Source organism: Canis aureus, chromosome 17 (assembly GCF_053574225.1).
Source record: "Canis aureus isolate CA01 chromosome 17, VMU_Caureus_v.1.0, whole genome shotgun sequence".
NCBI lineage: Eukaryota > Metazoa > Chordata > Mammalia > Carnivora > Canidae > Canis > Canis aureus.
In genome coordinates, this window is record NC_135627.1 from 59,104,860 (window position 1) to 59,128,287 (window position 23,428).

Here is a 23,428-nt window from a genome sequence, read left to right on the forward strand (position 1 = left end):
GATAAAACTACACTTCATTCTGCATATGGCCAGTTTAAAAAGTAAGGAGTAAGATGGGGAGGGAGAGTCAGCAAGCCAGGCAAGGGGAAAGAATTGGAAAAGAGATTATTGAGTAGAAATTGTCAAAGATAGAAACAGGTAAGAGAGGGAAAGAAAGAAAAAAACAGGTGTGCCTGAGAGGAAGGATGAGTTGAAGTCTGGACCACCTGGGGTCCTCCGCTCAGTGCTGTGTCCAGCCAACACACCTGGCTACACATCTCCAGAGTGGTCTTGCACTGCATTCCTTGTCCTTGGCTCGAGGCAGCCACAAATCTTCCTCCATTTAAGCTGTCCAAAGAGCTGTGGGCTAGTATTTCAACAGATGCCCCAGATCCCTGACCTTATCTTGGTCTAATCACTGTAATCACCATAATTAGTTTTCCTTTCACTTTGTTGGTGATGAAACTAAAAGCTGTTTTAGAAATCTGCATTTTCTTGCATCTCTGAGAATCAATGAAAACCCAAGCACTTGGTATGACGGTAGTAACAAAACAACAAACAAATCAAAACCAAGACTTCCATTGCTGAAATGGCCAATGGCCAAACTTCCCTTATGTACATGCTGTTTACTGGAAAACCACTGTTCTCAAATATACCACAGATTAATAAAATGCCTACACCTATTCACCACTCACGTTTCTAAGTTTTTGTTTTATTTACTTCACTTATTATTCAGGTAAATCGGGCATAACTGCTTTCAAAATGAGGTAAGTATCCTACATTGCTAGCATTTGACAAACTTCTGAAATCATTGGTATAATATTTGAATTAAATGAACAGGCCTGAGAGATACTGAGTTTGAATCCCAGCTTAGGCTCTGAGTAACTTGACTGTGCAAATTACTTCATATCTTGGATCTTTAGGTTCTTCATCTATAAAATGAGGCTGATCACATAGGACCAATCACACAGGTGGTTCAAAGAAAGAAACTCAGAGATGAGTGCGTGGAACTGTACGACATGGAGTAAGCACTCAATGTTATCTCTTCTTATTGCCACCAACCTTGCTCCAGAAAACTTAACCTATAAGATTTCTTCTTACTTTATTAAGGAAATTTGAGAATTTTTAGAAAAATACTGGGCCTTTATATAGTATATGAACAGTAATAATAGAAAGTCAAAGTCAACTATTTATGATTATAAGCACTAAGCTTGAACAGAAGTGTCATCCTTTTACAGATGGGTTACCTCGAAGTCTATGAGCTGTAGGTCAGCAATGAGCGTCACCAGCAGCCCACTATTGTAGAGCTCTTGTGCAAGCTGGGCCACAGCTTCTGTGGGGGGCTCCTTGTCATTTGTGCCACATAGAATCTCTTTCATTGCTTGCAGGGATTTCGACACTTCCTCTGAAGCCTGGTGACCAGAAAATAGGCTCACAGTTAAGAGGAATGAAAATTTTCAAGCCACAGACAAACAAACAAACAAAAAAAAAAACCCCACCTCATGGATTGCTTTTTTATGAACAAGGAACACTGTACAGTTACAAGCAAACAAAAAAACCTGTTTTGCAGACATTGCTTTTCTTATTTTGGAAAAATGTTGCAAAAATTTATTTATATAAAAAATCTCTAGTCGTTCTATTGGTCAACATAATTGAAACACTCTTTAAAACACACTCAGACATAGTCTAATCTAGTCATTATAAATTTTACTCTTAAAAATCAAAATGAGGGGATCCCTGGATGGCTCAGCGGTTTAGCGCCTGCCTTCTGCCCAGGGCGTGGTCCTGGAGTTCCAGGATTGAGTCTCACGTCAGGCTCCCTGCATGGAGCCTGCTTCTCCCTCTGCCTATGTCTCTGCTTCTCTCTCTCTCTCTCTCTCTGTGTGTCTCTCATGAATAAATAAAATCTTAAAAAAAATCAAAATGACTGTTTTGAAGACTTATCAGTAGCTACTGTTTATTAAAAGCATTTGTTAAGGTTTTTCAACAAATTCCTATGACTGATTTTTTAATGGACTATGTAATCAAACTGAATTGTCAAACACACAAATTATCAAAACCCACTAAACTTTGTTAATCTACTTGTCTCTCCCACATGATCATTACTTTTTTTTGCTCTCTATGAAACTTAAAAACAACAACAACAAAAAACTTCTTTATATTGTAAAGAGTAATAAGGACATCCACAGAAGTAGAAAGTAGATTAGTGGGTACTAAGGCCTGGGGAGGGGACGATGAGGAATGACTCCTAACGGCTATAGAATTTCTTTTGGGGGTGGTGAAAATATTCTTGGATTAGATACTGGTGATGGTGGTAAAACCTTGTGAGAATACTAAAAATCACTGAATTGTACACTTTAAAGAGGCAAATTCTATGGTATTTACTTACTCAATTTTATTATCTATCAGGTGATCTTATTTACTTACTCAAGATTTATTTACTCAATAAATCTTTTTCAAATTAATACAGGTGAGCAAAAGAGAACAGGCCAAAAGGTTTACAATTTAATCTGCTGAATATTTTTAAAGAAATACAGTTTTATTACTTTCAAGTATAGATCTGTAATCATTATAACTAAATATGGGAATAAAGAGAATAAGACATATTAAATAAAAAGAATTCATAGTAGCATGACACTACTTAAAAAAAAAACAATTTCCAGATACATCTTACGATCTGACTGAAACAATCATTAATTCATTAAGGGTTGCAAATTTCTTTGAGTGTGAGATTTATCCACAGAAGAGTACTTTATTTATTTATTTTTTCACAGAAGAGTACTTTAAATTACATGTGGTTAAGAGTAATTACAAACCAAACATCTGTGTGACCATTACATAGGTAAAGAACAGAATACTTTCAGAAACCCTGAAGTCACCTGAATGCAACCTTTCCAAACTAGAAGTATGTTTATGTTTTTTAGGACAATCGTTTCTTTACTGTGCTTTATAGTTTTCTCAACTGTTTGCATCCTGAAATAATATAGTTCAACTCTGATGGTTTTGAACTTTTTGGAATAGCACCTGTGCCCTTTTATGAGGTGCTTTTTTCACTCAGTATTATAAATGTGAGATCCATCCAGACAGCTGCACCCAGGCAGCAGTGCTTTAATTTTCATTGCTCTCAAGTATTCCACTGATGGCTGGACTACAGTTCATCAGTGCTACCTCTGATGGACGTTCGGGTTGCCTCCATTGAGGGGTTATTATGAACAGCAATCAATGTATGAACACTCTTGTACATGCATCCTGGTACACTAGTGTAAGACTATTTCTAGAGTTAATACCTACGAGGAGAACTGCGGGGTTTTGGCACAGGCACATCTTCATATTTGACAGATGATACTAGCTGGTTTCTAAGGCAGTGACAACAATGTATGCTTTATCCTTCACCATGGATGAAAGTTCTCATTGCTCTCCACCCTCGCCAACACTTAATATCACCAGATAGTCTTCATTTTTGCCAAGACAGCAGGTGTGTAATATGAATGTATGTGGCTTTAATTGGCCTTTTCCTGACGACTAATGAGAATGAGTATCTTTTTGTTTTTTTCTGTCTTTTGCCATTTATATTTACTCTTTTATGAAGGTCATATCTTCTTTCTAATTGAGCCAATACAAATATTGTATAATTGTAATTCAATATTATAAGTATGCAAAAATTAAAAATACATTCTACATCTCTTACAAGATGTAGGACAAAAAATATATTTCTGCCTCACTAAAGAATACAAGATCATTTATACACTTGGATGGAAAGATACTAAATAATATTTATTTTATAGATCTCTTGTCTTGCCATAAACTAACCAGTCACTTTAGAGAGAAATTGAGTATGAAGGATCCAACATCCCTTTGAAGGAATAAAATACTAGGAAAAAATTTTACCCATGAGGAAAGCCTGTTTAGTGGGACCTTTAAAAAAATGTTATAATGAGGTTTTACCATCATAGATACTATCAGGTGATCTATAAATAAGAATGTTCTATCCTTCAGGTCAGTATAACATTATGTACCAGTGTAACGCCTTAGATTTTTAAGTTCTGTAGTCTAGAGGGATCCAAGTTTGATCAGAGGCTCAAGATAGTGAACCAAGAGTTCAAGGCAACAGGCTCAACAACTGAATAAAACCTGAAATCAATTTAAATGTATTTATTGGGACCTCATGCGCACATCACAGACCATATTTGGGATCCTTTAACAAGTTTTTACATGGGTTTTTGGTTTTGGAATATATGCACTTAAATAATAATATTGTCATTTTAGTTCATACCTTGTCTGTTTTCTTGTCTTGCTTTTCCAAAATGGCCAAGTTGTCTTTCAGAACTTTCACAATTTCTGCTGGATTTTTGGGTGATTTACTAAACAAAGGCATTTTTTTCATCTATAGAAATCTCTTCTTCCAATATAGAATGCTAAAACAAACAAATAAGCAAATAAAAATCATGAATCTAACTTCTTAAAATTTTTCCCGAAGTTTTTATTTAAATTCCAGTTAGTTAACATACAGTGTAATGTTAGTTCCCAGTGTACAATATAGTGACTCAACACTTCCCTATAACACTCGTTGCTCCTCACAAGCACCCTTCTTAATCCCCATCACCTATTTCGCCCATTCTCACATCCACCACCCCTCTGGTACCCATCAGTTTCTTCTCTATAGTTAAGAATTTGTTTCTTTGGGATGCCTGGGTGGCTCAGCGGTTGAGCGGCTGAGCATCTGCATTCGGCTCAGGGTGTGATCCTGGGGTCCTGGGATCGAGTCCCGCATCAGGCTCCCCGCAGGAGCCTGCTTCTCCCTCTGCCTGTGTCTCTGACTTTCTCTGTCTCTCATGAATAAACAATGTCTTAAAAAAAAAAGTATCTGTTCTTTGGCTTGCCTCTCTCCTGCTCTCTTTTTTTCTCCTTTGCTCATTTGTATTGTTTCTTAAATTCCGCATATGAGTGAAATCATACTGTATTTGTATTTGTCTTTGTCAGACTGACTTATTTCACTTAGCATAATACTGTCTGGATCTATCCATATTGCAGAAGGTAAGATCTCATTCTTTATAGCTGAACAATACTCCATTGTGTGTGTGTACACTATATTTATATATATATAATACACTACATATATTTATATATAAAATATATTTATTTATTCATCAATCAATGGACATCACTTAGGCTACTTCCATAATTTGGCTATTGTAGATAATGTTGCTATAAACATCTAGGTGCATGTATCCCTTTGAATTAGTTGTTTTGTATTCTTTGGGTAAATAACCAGTAGTGCAATTGCTGGAGGGTAGTTCTATTTTTTTTTTAATATTTTTTTTGATTTTTTTTTTTTAATCTACGATAGTCATACAGAGAGAGAGAGAGAGAGAGAGAGGCAGAGACACAGGCAGAGGGAGAAGCAGGCTCCATGCACCGGGAGCCCAACATGGGATTCGATCCCAGGTCTCCAGGATCGCGCCCTGGGCCAAAGGCAGGCGCCAGACCGCTGCGCCACCCAGGGATCCCGGGTAGTTCTATTTTTACCTTTGTGAGGAACCTCCAATCTGTTTTCCACTGTGACTATACTGGATATATACAGTTTGCAATTAATTCAACTCTTAATGTAATTGAACTGTTAAACCAAAATGTCTTAGGTGTTTTCAATAAGCTTAATTCAGTAATTTGAAACATCAATACTGATCAAACTAAAATGAGTTTCATCAAGTTTCACATCAAATTTAAATATATGTCAAAAAAAACCCAAATTTAAATATATGTCAATATTTTAAGATAAAGATTTTAAAACCTTTGCCTACAAGTTTTTACTTGAAGTTTAAAACTTTTTCTATGATGCAAATACAAGGATTAGGGAAAGAATCCCCAACAGGAAAAGAAGTAGAGAATAAGTTGATATTTAAAACTAGATTTTTAAAAATTAACTAATGAGAGTGATGCTGCTGTTGCTGCTGATGACAACAACGACAGTGACAGATAAAATAAAACATGTAAAACAAAATTGGGATTGGGATCCACATACCGTGGTAAGACAATATTTAATGCTACCCATGACAATCACAAAATTGAGATATAAAATTACTTAGAATGTTATTTATTTACTCTTCAAATATTCAGCTGGCCATACTCACTGAAGAAATGAAGATTACCATGGTGGAGGGTTAAGGAGAATGAGGGAAAGGAGTACTAATTCTTTTTTTTTTTGAGAACATCTATTTACATAGAACTGAGAAAGCTGAATATAGCTGTCATTGCCCTACTGTAATGTAAGTATTTAGGGAGAAAATTATAATTGAAGTCTCCAGTTAGGAGAGGCATATTCATGTATTTTACAGTTATTGGCAAAAATATTTCAAATATTACAGAAACATGATACAATAAATCAAAGTCTACCATTAACCAACAGCTCAGAGATAACAAATATATCAGTTTGGTATATGTTCCTCCTGAATTTTTTCCTTTTTTTAAAAAAATATTTTATTTATTAATCTAACAGAGAGAGAGAGAGTACAAGCAGGGGGAGCTGTGGAGGGAGAGGGAGAAATAGGCTCCCCGCTGAGCAGGGAGCCCAATGTGGGTCTTGATCTCAAGACCCCAAGATCATGAACTGAGCTGAAGGCAGATGCTTAACTGACTGAGCTTCCCAGGTGCTTTCTGAATTTTTTCATACATGTAAAAATAAATATATTTTAAAACAAAAATAGAAAACAGTATTTTGTAACTTTTCCCCATGTTTTAATATCTTGAATATCATTCTATGAGTATACATTTAGATCTACTACAATAATTTTATATAGTATTTTATTATATAGATACATCATATAATTTTTATTATGTGGCAATTTATTAAATTACTATATAATTTACTAATACCTTATTGATGGACATTTGGGTTAATTTCATTTTTCTTAATATTTTTCTTATTAACAATGATGCAATTAATCAGTGGCATAACCATGGCTATAGTTCTAAATTCCTAATTCCCCTAGATTCCTGTTTCTCAATTCTGGTTCCCTAGAACTTTTCTTTATTAATCAGCCCTACACATAAATAAATGAAATTGGGGGCATATTTAAAAGCATATATACTATGGTAATAGGGTGGGTACCGAAACAATCATTAGGTAGTCGGACAGAGCAAGCCAACTGTTGCTTCCTCCCTGAATGATCTTGCAAACAGGATGTGATCCTCTTAAGGCTCTGTGTTCTCACCTGTAAATGGAGATGATAACATCACAAATGGGTTGTGAGGATTAAAGGTAAGCAGAGCACCTTGCACAGGGCCTTGTATAAGTAAAGTACTCTATACTGTTTAGCTGCTATTATTACAGAAAGTTCTGTGATATAATAAATGGATTATTACACAAAACAGAAAGGCATAGTGAGACATGATATTGTCTTAATTAAGTGTCCTAGACACTTCTGTCTCCTTGAATCACCTACACCTTTTGCCTTTTAAAAAATACATATGTTTATTCTTTGAAGGTTAAATACTTAAAGTTAGAACACTTAGTTGTTTTTTTAAGGCTACATGTTTTGTGTTCTATTTCTTCATGTAGTTCTACGGCACTAAGGAAAAGATAATCGACTGTGATAATTTCAACTAAATGCTCCCTGACATCAAATTAGAGTACAAATAAGAGTATGGCATCATATATATGAGATGACATGATTTTTGTCCATTACCTATTGCTCTCTCAGTTCTCAATGTATTGAGCTAATTCTAATGCTAATTCTGGTAGTACTACAAATGTTTTCGGGACTCCCATGTTAACATGGTATTAGCCACCATTTCTGATTTGCTGTCTCCCAACTTTTTATTTGCCTGTTAACTTGTTCATTTATTCATTCACTTATTCATTGAACAATCTGAGTTAAGTCCTAAGCACGGGCACCATCCTAAATACTTGGGATAGAGCCATGAACAAGAAAAATATAATCCTTGGTTTTTGGAGTTTACTATTTTTTTTTTTTTTTGGAGTTTACTATTAAACACAGAAAGTAAAAATTTCAGGAGTAATGGAATTATATAATAGAGGAAAGACACACAGTATAATGCCTTTTCAATATAGTACTCCTTTTTTGAATTTGTTATTTTCACATTTTAAGTGAACTTATTTACTATAATAACTGTAATATAAAATTAGTTTAATAATATTTTAAAATTTCATAGGATCATTATTACTCAATTCTGGGGTCCATGTTACAAGGGAAATCAAGACCTACATCTCAAACTATGCACTTCCAGGCCTCAATCCCCTATAAATTACGGTGAAACTCTTCTAACTGTTCTGTTTTCCTCACACCATAACCAGCCCCACCCCGACCCCCCAGACTGAACACCTTCCTTCATCACCCTCAAACTCAGGGCTGCCCTTCGGCTTCCTACTCCTTCGGCAACCATGCTGGTCACTTGCATGTGCATCCACCCCAATCACATCATTTACTCTACTGGTCATTTAAAAAATGAGCCAACTGGCACTCAGTACTACCTGCTAAAAAAATACAAGGTACTTAAAACCCCTGTCTAGTTCTGAGTTGTTAACTGATCCACTATGATTCAGAAAGTATCACCCTTGTCTGGGGGTCATTTGTTCTATCTATAAAATGAGGAGGTTCTTTTTAAAAAAAATTTAACTGTGAATTCACCTAGTCATATCATTTAACACGTTTTTTTTCCATTTCATTTCTGAAGATACAAAAACAAATTTGCCAAATGCTTTGGGAAAATCCAGATATCTCATATTTATGTTAATAGTAGTTTAGTTATCTCATTTTATTTATTGCATCCCCATGACTTATTTTTTATAACTGGAACTTTGAACTTTTTGACACCCCCCACACCCATTTCATCCACCCCCACCCCTACACCTCTGGCAACCACCAATCTGACCTCTGTATCTATGAGGTTTTTTTTTTATTCCACTTATAAGTAAGCTTATACAAATATTTGTCTTTCTCTGACATTTTTTTTAAGATTTTATTTATTTATTCATGAGAGAGAGAGAGGCAGAGACACAGGCAGAGGGAGAAGCAGGCTCCATGCAGGGAGCCCGACGCAGGACTGGATCCCTGGATCCTGGAATCTCGCCCTGAGCTGGAGGCAGACGCACAACCCCTGAGCCACCCGGACTACCCTCTCTGACTTATTTCACTGAGCATAATGCCCTCAAGGTCCATCCATATTGACAAATGGCAATATTTCATCCTTTCTTTTATGGGTTAATTGTATTTATGGGTGAATTATACATATACAAGCACATTTTCGTTACCCATTCATCTACTGATTGGCATTTGGGTTGTTTCCATTTCTTGGGAAATAATGCTGCAGTGAACATGCAGGTGCATATATCTTTTCACATCACTATTTTTGTTTTCTTTTGATAAATATCCAGAAGCAGAGCTGCTGGATCACATGATAGTTCTATTTTTAATTCTTTTGAGGAACCTCCATATTGTAAGAGACGGTTCTTAAAGAGAGAGCATCGCCCTTTGAAATTAGCTAAGCTGTATACAGTGAGCTCCAGGTGATTCAGCACTGGTCCATATCCATTTTAAATCTTTAACTCCTACTATTTATCATGGCCAAAGATAAAATGCTTAAGGTAGAGAGAGAAGGAATGGCAGAGTCCTGAAAATGGAGCCTTCTGGGGATAAAAGAGTAGTAGTAATTTTCCCATAAAGTCTACCTCAGAGTTTTTAGAATATACTTTATATTTCAGCAAAGCAGGAATCAGGCACAGGAGAAGATGCCATATAAGTCCAACAGCCTGACACTAGAGGAATGCCTCTTGGGGACTGAAAACCATGTAGGCTGTGCACATCAACATGCCCTCGAGCATAGTGCTGACGGAGGGCCATGCAGCAAACAAATATCCGTGGACTGACACTGGCCCTGTTGTATTTTTCCATTTTCAAGAGTGAGCAAACAGAATAAACAACAAATAATGTAGGCTCTATTTAAAAAAAAAAAAAAAAAAAAAAAGAGTAGCCCAAGAAAGAAGAGAAATGCCCTGTGGAGTTAGGAAAGGTTGCTTCCAAAATTAATTCTCTGTAGGAGACAGACAAAACTGACTTCCCCCTCCAAAAAAAGGTCTTAAACTAAAAGCTGGCCAGGACCCCTGGGTGGCTCAGTGGTTGAGTGTCTGCCTTTGGCTCAGGCCATGATCCCGGGGTCCTGGGATCGAGTCCCACATCGAGCTCCCTGCATGGAGCCTGCTTCTCCCTCTGCCTGTGTCTTTGCCTCTCTTACTGTGTCTCTCATGAATAAATAAATAAAACCTTTAAAAAATAAAATAAAAGCTGGCCAAGATGAAAGATAAAAAACACATACATATACACACATACACAGGTAACACCCCAAATACAGCACAGTAATCCAAATTTGCATGGAGTAGAAATGACCCCATGGAAAATTGACTGTGAACTGAAAGGTAAAACATGAGTCAGGCTACATTTATTCACTCAGTATATTTACTTAGCACCTATGTGTAATATGTATATTACAGAGATATGGAAAACATAAAGGTTATCCTATAAAAACAGGTATTATTATGGGGAGGGGGAGGAAGCCAACAAGAAAAATAAATCTAAAAAATGAAGCAGAAGCAACAACGATGTAACAGCTTAAGCAGAAAAAAGATCTAAACCTAGTCACTTAAAGAACTCTTCCAGTTGAGATTAATAGTAACACCCCAAATTCAATGTCTTGTGGCTTTAAAAGAAACAAACATTATACTCTCAAAGCTCATTCCTATAAAATGACCTTAACAACAACAAAGGATAAAAATCAAGTTGCCTTTGAACTTCCATAAAACTAAATGTCATCAGAACAAAGAGAAAACCTACAGAGTTCTGAAAGGGAAGGTCTATAGAGCCTCATAATTAAATCTCTAGCCAACATATTTATGTGTGAACAGATTGTGCATACTTACTAAAAATTTTATAAAAAGATGAGATGGAACCAAGCCCACGAGAGTTCAACAAAATAAATGCTGAAAATCAGAAATAATTCTTGAAAGGAAGCCTTGATATTGTTGGTAGGACATGTGGGAGGTTACGAATCTACAATTATAATTAATTCATAGGGGAATAAAAATAAGAATTCAAGTTAAAAAGGAAACCACCACCCCAAAAATCTCCAAGAAAAGAAGAATGAAAATAATAGCAATAGAAGCAGAAATTAACTGAATCAGAAAAGTAAAAGAAAAAAGAAAAAGTCTCTGGTAGCTGTTTGGTCTCTGTTTCTCCTGGTGATAGACCTGTCTGCTCTACTTCCCATCCCACCCTCCCCAAAGGGTGGGAACATGACCCAGGCGTAGTCAGAGTGTTCCTTCCACTGCCCTGGCTAAGGCAGTTGGCTCACAAATGGATTGTGACACCATCAAGCTAATCAAAATGCTTTAGCAGGACTTTTCCCTTGGGTATTTTAATTAAAATACATGGGGCATATAGAAGAAATAGAGAATATCACAAGTTCCTATGTAATTGACTACACGGCTCTAAAAACAGAAAAACAACGGAAGTCCTCTCCTTGGTACATCTCCTTGATCCCATCCTCCTCTGGCTCATGCTGATGGGAATATTACTTGGACAGTAATTTAGCAATATGGATCCAGAACCCTTAAATGTTCACAACCTCTGATTTAGTAGTAACTCTGCTTCTGGCAATCTGTCTTAACAAAATTAAACTAAAATAATGGTTATCTTTGTAACATTTTAAAAAACATCTTAATATCTCAGAAATTTAGGTGATTTAGGCGATTCTTACAAAGGGGACTTTATCCTAGTTAGCAGGGTTTTTTTCTTTCTTTCTTAGAGGTATATAGAGTATATGACTTACAGCCAGTGACTTCTTAGGTTTGATGAAATGTGGTCTCTGGCTATGAAAATATTTTGCAAAGAATGTGAAATAAAATGTAAATGTTGTTTGAAAACAGTATCCCCCTTTTATAGATTTAAGAGCAAACAAAACACAAGTCCACAAAATCTATGCAAAGAAAAAATAATTTACAAAAGTTAATGATGATTGTCTCTGGGTAATTGGCTTACGGATGCTAAATTCTTCTTTTTCTTTCAAATTTTCTGGGATTTTTCCCCTGAACTTCGTTTAATAGGTCATGCAAATTCTTTTATAATGGAAACACCTTCCCATACATGATATTTTAATGACTAAACAACTGTGTTTTAAAGTTCAAACTGTGGAATATCTGATCACCATGTCTTTTCAAAGGATTAGTCAAACAAATATGATTTCTGTTACTTTGGCTATGAAATTTCATAAAGGGTAGAACTTGGCTCAGATTCCGGAGAGAAAGCCAAAAAAAATTATTCAGCTCTGCTCCCAGGGAACTCGGGCCCTGCAGACTTTGTAGTAGATTTGGCAGCATTCCCTTTTCTAATACACAGTAAAATATTTCATATTCCTAACTTATGTGTGAGCGTCATTAAAGATGGCCCAAAGTCAATCACTCGAGTGAGTCATCTGACTATGTTCAGTGACATAAGTGCAGAGGAGTGTTTACGGGGGAAGAGAGATGGGGAAGCTAAGAGAAAAGGTCATTTGGAACACTGAATTCCCTTGTTTTTATTCCTTAAAATATTTAAAGGAAAATAAACATCTATCTGTAAGTGGCTAATGAGTATCTCCAGTCCTTTAAGTTTAACCTCCAATTGTATTGTTCAAAAATAGTTCTAATTTCAAAGGTTTCCCACAAAAGTTTAAGAAACTGAGAAATTTATCTCTGAGGCCAAGAAAAATCTCAAGATTTCCATAGGTAAAACTATAAAAAGTAACCAAACTCCTAACTCACTGTAACAAAGCCAACTCCAAAATGAGCCTTCTTTCCTTTCACAAAAGTTTATGCTACAATCAACAATGAGTGAGAGAGGAACATTTCCAAAATTCTTTCTTAGAGCTTGCTAATTTAAACTTTAGACATAAGTACCTTCTCTTAAACTGAAAAAATTAAAATAAGCTTATCACTACATTAAAAAAAAAATCACTGAAGTTCAAGAATCCCCATTCTTTTATCTGCATTCCAAACAGAACTCACAGATAGAAATGATATAATCAAAGTACATGTGTGGCAGGTAACTGGGCTTGTAGGATCCATTTTTTTTAAATTAATGAAATGGAGGTTACAGGAGTGTATACATTTGTCAATATTCATTAAGACTGTTCTCTTTAAATGGGTGCATTTGATTTAAGGTATATTTTAAAACTGAAAAAATATACCTACAGGTTCTATTGTATTTGCTGTATCCAAGTAGTCCCTTCTTCCTCCACTGACAATGTCATAATTTAGAAATGCCTTCACAGAGATAATAAATGACAATGCATATTATTCTAGTAATACATGTTATGACACCAAACCCATTACAGCATATATGTCAAAGTATCATTCAATCAATGTCTTCTGTCCTTTAGTGATTCTATTTTTAAATATATAGGCTAAATGTAATTAGAAGGCACCACGATTAAATAGTTCACATGAAAACCTACAGAAATGAGTGAAAATCTGTAGACAATAAAGTATAAATAAGGACTTTCACTGATCATTCTTTTTCTCAGTTCAAAATGACTATTAACGATTTTGTTTTTACAAGTTTTATTAACACAGTTTGAAGATCTTTACTAAAAATGGACGATTTATATAGAAATGGAAAACTCGTGAGAAGTTTTAATGCACCCTCATTTATCTGGAAGCCTTGGTCAGACATCAGACTAAAAACTCTTTAATAAGAAGAGAAACCCATGTCCATTGGGAACCACTTCTGAATTCTAATGTATTGTAACCAGTGAAATAATTTAAAAATAAAATTAGTACATGAAGTTACTAGGAAGACGTACAACTGCTAATTTATTCGTTGTTATAAATAATAACCTACTAGACTACTATTCCAGGAAAAACCACCAGTAACCTCACTCATTAAGTTCACAGTGATTCTGTTGATAGCCCCAGTCATTTGTCAGAGCTAAAATTTTCTTTATCTTTTTTTTAAAGATTTTATTTATTTATTCATGAAAGACATAGAGAGAGAGAGAGAGAGGCAGAGACACAGGCAGAGGGAGAAACAGGCCCCATGCAGGGAGTTTGACGTGGGACTCGATCCTGGGACTCCAGGATCATGCCCCAGGCTGAAGGCAGCGCTAAACCGCTGTGCCACCTGGGCTGCCCAAATTTTCTTTATCTACTAACTATTAGTGACTGCCAATGAGTGATAATTCTATATTAGAATATCACAATCTCATTTATAGCAGAGGTCTGAAACTAGTTCAGTGTTCTCAAAAACTAGTACTTGTAATTAAAGCATCAGATCTTATTTAAATTCACAAGTCGGGGATCCCTGGGTGGCGCAGTGGTTTGGCGCCTGCCTTTGGCCCAGGGTGCGATCCTGGAGACCTGGGATCGCATCCCACATCAGGCTCCTGGTGCATGGAGCCTGCTTCTCCCTCTGCCTATGTCTCTGCCTCTCTCTCTCTCTCTCTGTGACTATCATAAATAAATAAAAAATTAAAAAAAATAAATTCACAAGTGGTTATATTTCACAACAGAATTATCAAGGGAAGCACAAAGTTCACTTTTTCTTTTTTTAGTCTTTCCTGTAAGCACATACACATTATGTATAACAGTCATCAAATTTTGGTTAGATATTGTTAGTTATCAAGACAAGGTTTATAGTTTTGAAGTAGAACAAAGAAAGTATTTCTTGATCAAAAGGAAAAAGGTTTTCTGCCATTAAAAATAATCTAAGTGTACTCTGCATTCATTGTATTGCTTATTTCATTATAATACCTTTATTACATTACCAACTTTTAAATTTTGTACTCGAATACTTTAGAGGAACTTGTAGGACCAGTGCAACTAAACTTAATTTGGATAGACCTACTTTGAGCTTTCTAAATAGGCCTCATTTCTTCATATGGGTCCAAGTATGCTTATGCAAATACATAAAGTTGACACCTTACTTCAGAATGTCCCATGTACGCAAGATACCAAGCTTGTAAACCCTTCCCTCATTACCATCCCTACTTATTCAGGGCTGCCACCAAGTCACACCAAAGTCTTCCCTTTTGCTCTTACTGGTTAGGCCTATTCTGCACTAGTATTGATTTGTGTCTCACAACTCAGTCAATGCTTGTCAGGCCATATCTTTCTCATAATGAAAATCATATGCCCCTAAATCCCTTTCCTTTTTTAGACATCTTAGAAAAATTACTCAGTTTCCATTTTTGTGAACTGAAGAAAAGGTTTAGTCCTCATCTAGTAACTATTTATTAGGTACCTACTTACGTGCCACTGAGCTACACTTCAGAAATGGGTGATAAGCATGAAAGCAATGGCTAGAAATATGCTAATAGCAAGGAAAATAAAAATCACAAATTGTAATATGAGATTAGATCTCATACAAGGTGTGCAATCAACCTTGGGAGCTCTCAAAAGTACCTAGAAATGCTGTTTATAAGCATCCTTCCAGAAACCCATCCATCTCATTAAATTTGCTTTTCTTCAAGCATTGATATCTAGGATAAATAAAAATAATGTCTTATTCAACATAATTGTTTTTTACATTTAGTTTCATTACTAGAATTGATTTTCTACTGTTTTTCAGGATGGAAATAGTTTTTCTATAGTGTGACTAAAATACATTCTTAGGCTATAATAAAAGTCAAATAATCATTTGTTAAATTATTTTCCAGGGAAGATGGGTCTCAAATTCCTAACAACCCACTTATAATAAACTTCTGAAGTCAAAACATTTGCAAACTGGGAATGATTTGTTCTTTATTGTCATATTGACATTCCTATGGGCTTACGAAACGATGAAACCACTAAGATAATACCAACGACTTAACAGTTCAAAATAAAAAATTATTCTGACAATTGTGAAGCTGTGTGCAGATCTTCCATTGTTTAAGAAGGCTAAGGATGGGAATTTCTGTAAAGAAGAAAAGTTGGTTTGTGATAATATCTTTATTTTACTTGCTTTTGACTTTAAGTACTAGATACTGGTCTGGAAAAATCTTCCCAACACCAGCTGAGTTTCTTCTTATACATAGGTGAAGGCAATAAAAAAAAAAAAAAAAAAAAAAAAAAAGCCACAAAGCCAAACCTGTTCTACAGGCTTCTGTACACATAGAGGAAATACAGCCATTTTATATATTATGTCTAGGGTATAAACCCTTTTGATATGCTTACTGGCACTATTCAAGTTTTCATTTCAGCTAAGCTGTTCTGAAACTTAAGGGACGCACTTGAATCACTAATGATGGATATATTTTCTGAGGCTGGCAGAGAGTAAATTAGAAACTTTGCTTAGAATGGTGCATCTGTATGCAATGACTCAGGTTAGCAGCTAACAATATACATTTCCTTCCTCCCACAGAGGAATGATTACGTGTCTTCCACTGATACTTTAAAAAGACATATAAAAAATTAATATACAGTGTCCTGTGTTAAGGTTGTACAAATCAAGTTTCTCTTGGATGTGATACATATTTTACGAGACTATTTTTCTTTTTTCTTCTTTCTGCTGCATTGCTTGTATAGGTATATGCATCTGGCTGTAACAGTTCTTTAGCAGAGTAACAATGTTATATGAGAGCTTGGTATCAGCTTTAAGAACAAAATAACTGGGATGCCTGGGTGGCTCAGTGGTTGAGTGTCTGCCTTCTTCCCGTGGCATGATCCTGGGGTCCTGGGATCGAGTCCCACATCGGGCTCCCTGCATGGAGCCTGCTTCTCCCTCTGCCTGTGTCTCTGCCTCTCTCTCTCTCTCTCTCTCTGTCTCTCATGAATAAATAAATAATCTTAAAAGAAAGAACAAAATAACTGTTTTAATCCTTAATTTGAAATCCATGTACATTCGTTTTGTATCAAATAGTAAATTTGATATGTAAATGGATCTAATTTTTATATTCATCACAGAACTTTGAAAAAAAAATCATGTGTCACTCATCAGGTCTAGCAGAAGCATTCAACATTTAAATCACATGTCCTTTTAGTTAATGGTATCATTAACACTTCCATTCAAATTAGGGTAGAAATGGTGTAATTTATAATAATGGAAAGTGCCAAACATCACAACGATGATTTGAAATATACTGACAATAGAGCAGAAAGAGATAACTTTTGAATTTTCATGCAATGGAAAAGGAAACGGGGAAAGTGGTAATACTGCCACTGTTTTATTTTTAGAGACTCTTTGTAAATAAAAACCCATTTCCAAAATAAGATATTCCATGGACACAGAATAGTTGGTAATGGTTCAAGCGCCTTAGGCAACAGAGAAGTATTGTTTTGTGGTTGTTGTCGTTTTTTTTTTTTTTTAAACCTCTCCTAGTAACAGCAGTTCTTCAAGCACAAAGGAACAAGGTAACAACAGGGTTTAAAACGAATGCAAAAGCAACAAGCTGTAAGACCTCAACTGACACTGAAGTTTACCTTATCAATTCCATTCCTAGGGGCTGGTGGAGATGCCCCAGCTGATACTCACGGAATGTCACAGCAATGTCCAGGCTCGGCTAAGCTGCAAGAGGACACATGGTGAGGTGCTGAAGACAGCTCTTCCCGGGCTCACAGCACTTTGCACGGGGCCGCTTTCTCTTCCATTTAATAGAGGGGGGCTCCTCAGACCAAAAGAGGCACAGGGAGAGGAGTTTCCACAGTCCCGTCTTGACTTTCTCTCTCTCTGTCTTTGAAGAGTAACAGTCACCACCGGAAAACGTTAGCAGAAAGTGATCACTGGAGCGCTCGCTGCACAGGGCGGCTGTAAATTTCCACTCCCTGTGGCTCTCGGATTCCAGGCCCCGCTCCTCTCTTCATCTGTCACGGGCGGCTCTGTTTCTGGTCTGACCAGCCTGCCTCGGCCTCCCCCTGCTCTTCCTCCCCCCAGCTGTGCGGCACCACAATGTGTGCAAGAATGTGTGTGGAGCAGTTAAGCACAGGCAAATTTAAAACCTGCTCCCTCCCCACCTCCCCGCCCCCCCAAAGAGGGATAAGCAAAGTATTTTTCTCTAAATCCCATAGTTGCTCATGTGTGGCATTTTGTCCACAGATTAAAATGGCCTGACAATGCTGCTGAAAATCGTAAAGGCAAGTTTCCGACAAAGGTGTGTTGATAGAGATAATAACAGAGTCATTTGCTGATCTGTTAAGTTTTCCAGAGAAGAAGATGCTGAATTCCCAATCCCGATAATAAAAGTGTAGCAAGGAGATACTCAAGTATCATGAATTTAATCTCAGACTTTAAAAAGCAAGGACGATTTTAGAATTAGAGTATTTATCATTTAAGTGTGTAAAAGTTTAACGTATTTTAAAATAGGAAAATGAGCGAAAATATCAGTGACGGAGACAGAACATGAGAGACTCCTAACTCTGGGAAATGAACAAGGGGTGGTGGAAGGGAAGGTGGGTGGGTGGTTGGGGGCGACTGGGTGATGGTCACTGGGGGGGGCACTTGGTGGGATGAGCACTGGGTGTCATGCTATATGTTGGCAAATTGAACTCCAATAAAAAAAAAAAAACTAAAAATAAAATAAAATAAAATAGGGGCATACTTTGAAACCGAGATCCAACATTTGCACTTATAAAAGAGAAAATTACAAAGGACACAGAATAATTTTGACACCAAAAAAATTAAGTAGAACAGCTTATACTATTTATGTGCAAACCAAATATAATTACTTTGTTTAGATGTCCCCCTCCCGGGGATCCCTGAGTGGCTCAGCCATTTGGCGCCTGCCTTTGGCCCAGGGCGCAATCCTGGAGTCCCAGGATTGAGTCCCGTGTGGGACTCCTGGCATGGAGCCTGCTTCTCCCTCTGCCTGTGTCTCTGTCTCTGTCTCTCTCTCTATGTCTATCATGAATAAATAAATAAAATCTTAAAAAAAAAGAAATATGTATCTTTAAATAAATATATGTGTATATTAGGGAATATATATTAAACACATGATATATAATTTAAGAAATAAAGCCAAGCTTTATTTGCTTGTTTTTCTTAAGGGTAATAACCAGCTATTTATAGATTTTTGCCTTGCACTTTATTTAAGCTCATATTCTTAGAGATACTCTAGTTCTGCAGAGAATAAAGATTAAAACATAACAGGTCTACTAACTACTGTCAATTCTCTAATTGAGTGATCTGTCATCAGAAGAAGAGCCCAAGAATTTTGATTGGAAACATATGCCAGGAGCCCCACGCGGGACTCAATCCTGGGACTCCAGGATCACACCCTGGGTAAAAGGCAGGCACTCAATCGCTGAGCCACCCAGGGATACCCTTAAGGGATAAATAAATAAATACCCAGGGATATTTCTTAAGGTGGTTCATTTAAAGTGACTTTTATTTATTTTAAACTATTTTATTTATTTTCTGAGATAGAGAGATATCACAAGTGGGGGGAGAGGGGCAAAGGGAATCTCAAGTGGAATCTCAAGCAGACACTGCATCATCACTGGTGACCAGAGTCCAGAGCCTGGAGCTGGATGCAGGGTTAGATCTCTTGACCGAAAATCATGACCTGAGCCTACTAAGCCACTCAGGTGTCCCTACAGTAGACTTTTAAAATTTAAATATATTATAAGGCAATTTGGTTAACACTTAAGAAATAGGCACCAAAGAAGACTAGAAATTAGTCTGCCAATAATTCTTTTAATTTGTAGTTTTGTTAAACTTAAGAGTTTTATTTCCTACTTTAAACAAAATGTTAGGGATGCCTGAGTGGCTCAGCAGTTGAGCATATGCCTGCTCAGGGTATGATCTCGGAGTCCCGGGATCGAGTTCCACATCAGGCTTCCTACATGGAGCCTGTTTCTCTCTCTGCCTATGTCTCTGCCTCTCTCTGTGTGTTTCTCATGAATAAATAAATAAAATCTTTTTAAAAAATGTTAAATGGATATTATCCTAAAATCACCAGGGGATAGTAAGTGCCTTGTATCTTCCTGAGTCCAAGATTATACTCAAAGAGTTCTAGTATACCTAAGAAATTCAGAATTAGTAAGGATAGTGCTTAGAATGACTATGAGGTTAATTATTTAAAAATCACTTTACTATTGGGAGACATTATATCAATCTATGATTCTAAGGCACAAAATAAAAACAAAGTATTCAAAATACACACCAAGACTAATAGGATTGTGAGTTTATATTTGATTCCTACCAAACACCATTTTTTAAAATGCACACAAAGAAATCACAAAAAGTGACCATATATTAATACACACACACACACACACACACACACACACACACACACACACCAATAAAGGTTTCCAAAGGAGAAATGGTAGAAGCTTCATTCTCTGAAAACAAGATGATAAAACTAAAAGTTATTTTAAAAATTTTTAACAGATAAGCAAATAGGCTTTGAACCAACAGTATCAACACTTGAAAATTTAAAAGTACATTCTTCTAAAAATTATTTGAACAGATAAATTAAAAAGTACAACTATAGTGGACTGTAATTCTGTTTCAGGATATGATGAATAGGCACTGAATTTGCTCTTCTGCCTTACATAACTTAAAAACTGGGCAAAATATGTAAGACAATGGTTTTTAGACACTGGACACCAGGCAGCTCAGCCCAGTAATCCCTGAGAGAAGGGAAACAAGGTAATTATTGCCTCAGGCTGCGGAGCAGGAAGGGGAACCCAAATAGAGCGTGGCAGGCTTCCTGAGTTAAAGAGACAAGGGTTGGGAATTCAAGAAGGCCTGTGTGACCACAATTCACAGAGCAGAATACAGAGGAGAGCTTTGCAAAGAGAGTCCTACAGGTCTGCAGAGGCTTCTCTTCAAATCTTCATCTGCAAACTGATTAGCACGTCTGTGAGAAAACTCTCCAAGGACAGGAAAAGAACCAATAGAAAGAATCGGGCTGAAGAATTCACAGTATTCACACAGGGACTAGAAGTAGTTCTTGTTCCCTACAGCTAGAGTGAAGAAATCTCAAAATGTATGGGAAATTGGGTAGGAAACTCTGAAAGACACTGCCTTGGCAGTGGGACTAAATTAGTCCTAGATCAAAACTTGTTCTGGTTCTTCCTTATCGAACTTACAAGCACATCCAGGAAGGATAAAAATTCTTTATAAATAAACTAACTGCATCTTAGAGTAGAATTAAAAATATCTGAAGACATTTTTAGAAATCTAGCACACAGGGGCACCCAGGTGGCCCAGTGATTTAGCGCCGCCTGCAGCCCAAGGTATGATCCTGGAGTCCTGGGATTGAGTCCCACATCGGGTTCCCTGGGGAGCCTGCTTCTCTCTCTGCCGTGTGCTCTGCCTCTCTCTCTGCCGTGTGCTCTGCCTCTCTCTCTCTCTCACTCTCTCTGTCTCTCATGAATAAATAAATAAAATCTTTAAAAAAAAAAGAAATCTAGCATACAGCATAAAACTCATAATGTCTGGCATCCAGTCAAAAATTACTAGGCATACAAAAAACCAGGAAAATACAATAAGCCTCTAAAATAATAAATAAGATATTTCTATGAGTTAAGGTAATAAAAGAAAATAATAGCAAATTTATTGAAAAGACTTGTTTTCCTTTTTGACTAGCTAGTAAGATAGAGACATCATTTATAAGATGTAAAGATGAAGCTCTCCACCAATGCTTCCTCCAAAAATTTCAGTCTTCACTGATGATCCTTGCCTAAATCAATCATTTCATCAGGGGTAGAAAACTGGTCTTTAAAAATTTTTGATTCTTCTTTCTGCTATCTTGGCTGACTTGTTTTGTAGAGAAGAGCTTCTCTTCCACTATGAATTGAAAAAGAATGATAATGGCTTCCTTTAATTACCAATTTGAGAGTAAAAAGCTGGTAACAGTCACTTCCAATGGTGGCAAATAAAAGATTATTTTTGGTGAGATAAGCCTTTCTCTTCTTTTGAAAATGACGTGAAATGCTGGTTGTTCAACCTGGTTGTTTAGTATCTACATCTACCCTTTTCCTACATCTACACTTTCAACAATGGCTCTGCCTAACATTGGGCAAGGTTTCCAAATGTGACTAACAGTACACTCACCCTCGCTCTAACTTGTTTACTGCTTCCCGCTCCAATATCTCTATTGATTATATGCTTCTCAATCAAGTTTGAGGCAGCTCCTTATGGTCAACCATCCCTACGGCTCAACTGTAAGTTTAAACCCCCTACTCCAAGACATCTAATAAACAGGGCAAAGTAAAAAGAAATGGACACCAGCAATAAATACTCCTGCATGAAAAAAGGGAAGTAAGGAAACATCAGTCTATAATGTATATGATATTTTGCTGGACAGGAAGAGCAAGCTTCCCTGTCTGGGAAGGGAAATGAGTTCTTTAGTCACCAAATTGGTTGCCCCAGAGTCTAGTCTCTAATCTCTGGGAGAATCTCTCCTATCACCCATCCCCCCCAAATCACACTGAGAAGGTCATTGTGGATGGTTCCTGATTGAGAGCTTTCCTGCTGACACAGTCCACTTGTTTGGGAATCATATTCAGGAGGCTGGGAGTGTCCAGGAGATGGGAAATCACAAGCCCTGATTTCTCAGACTCGAATATCTTTGACAGTACAACTACCTATCTTATATTTTAGGTTCTCTTTGGCTTTAATAATTTTACTTCTTGTTGTCTACTAAGCAAAGTCAGAAATTAGTGAATCTGGACTTGCTGTTGTGATTTTGTCTCTAACAGGCTTCATTGCTTTGTGTATCACTTAAGCCCCCGGGTTAAACTGCTTCTTCCAAACAAATAAGGGTAAATCTGGTCTCTTTCACTGAGGATGCATCTCAATAGGGTCCTTTGTATTCTGGAGTTGACTGTTATCTTTGCCCAAGGGAGAAGTCAAAGATGCTTGGGTCCTCAGGCTCCTCCTAGGTTCTGATCATATCTTTTCTTTCTAATCCTGTCTCTCATACCTTCTAATTGTATCTTCTAGGTTCTTTTGTATCTTTCTCACTTTATGCCTCCCTGCTTTTGCTCATACTAATTTAGCTGAGGCCTGTGATCACACTGTAGAGACAAAAAGCAAAGTACAGCAGTATTGAAACTCAATACTCAAAAATTTCATCAGAGCCATTTTTTTCTTTTTTTGAGAAAAGGTAGGAACCTAATAAAAACAGCAGCTTTACGTATGTTAAATGGCTAAAAAGTACATAAATACTACAATAAATATGACACTTTACCTTGAAAAAGACTGGCACTTGCTAATGAAGGTGGGTGTTAGAAGAGTTGTAGCTTGTGAGTTATTGTGAAATAGTGGAAATAGGGCCATCTGATATTAGCTGGAAGGTTCTAACACCAAATGTGTTGAATGTCTCATAACACATGGTACAGTGAGATTGCTAGTAGGTGTTTTAAGTGTGTGCATGTGTACATTTTCTGTATTCCTATGTGGTTTGGTTCAGCAGGGCAATTTCTGCATTCATGTAGTACTTCTCATACATGACAAAAGCAAACAAGAAATGTGCATTA

General features: G+C 36.7%; 1 protein-coding gene across 8 annotated transcripts in view; it reads right to left on the minus strand.

Moving 5' to 3' along the window:
- CAB39L (calcium binding protein 39 like) overlaps positions 1 to 23,428 on the minus strand; it is a 106,646-nt gene that overhangs the window by 55,271 nt on the left and 27,947 nt on the right. For 3 of the 8 annotated variants that reach the window (XM_077855794.1, XM_077855787.1, XM_077855788.1), the window contains 2 exons: positions 4,253 to 4,394; positions 1,227 to 1,391 (listed from right to left, as the gene is read on the minus strand). In XM_077855794.1, coding sequence (XP_077711920.1) covers positions 1,227 to 1,391; positions 4,253 to 4,363 — 276 coding nt within the window. In that variant the 5' untranslated portion in view covers positions 4,364 to 4,394. Of the gene's footprint in view, positions 1 to 1,226; positions 1,392 to 4,252; positions 4,395 to 7,084; positions 7,262 to 17,422; positions 17,901 to 23,428 lie in introns of those variants that run through there. The other 5 variants (XM_077855792.1, XM_077855791.1, XM_077855789.1 and 2 more) reach the window with 5 other exon arrangements.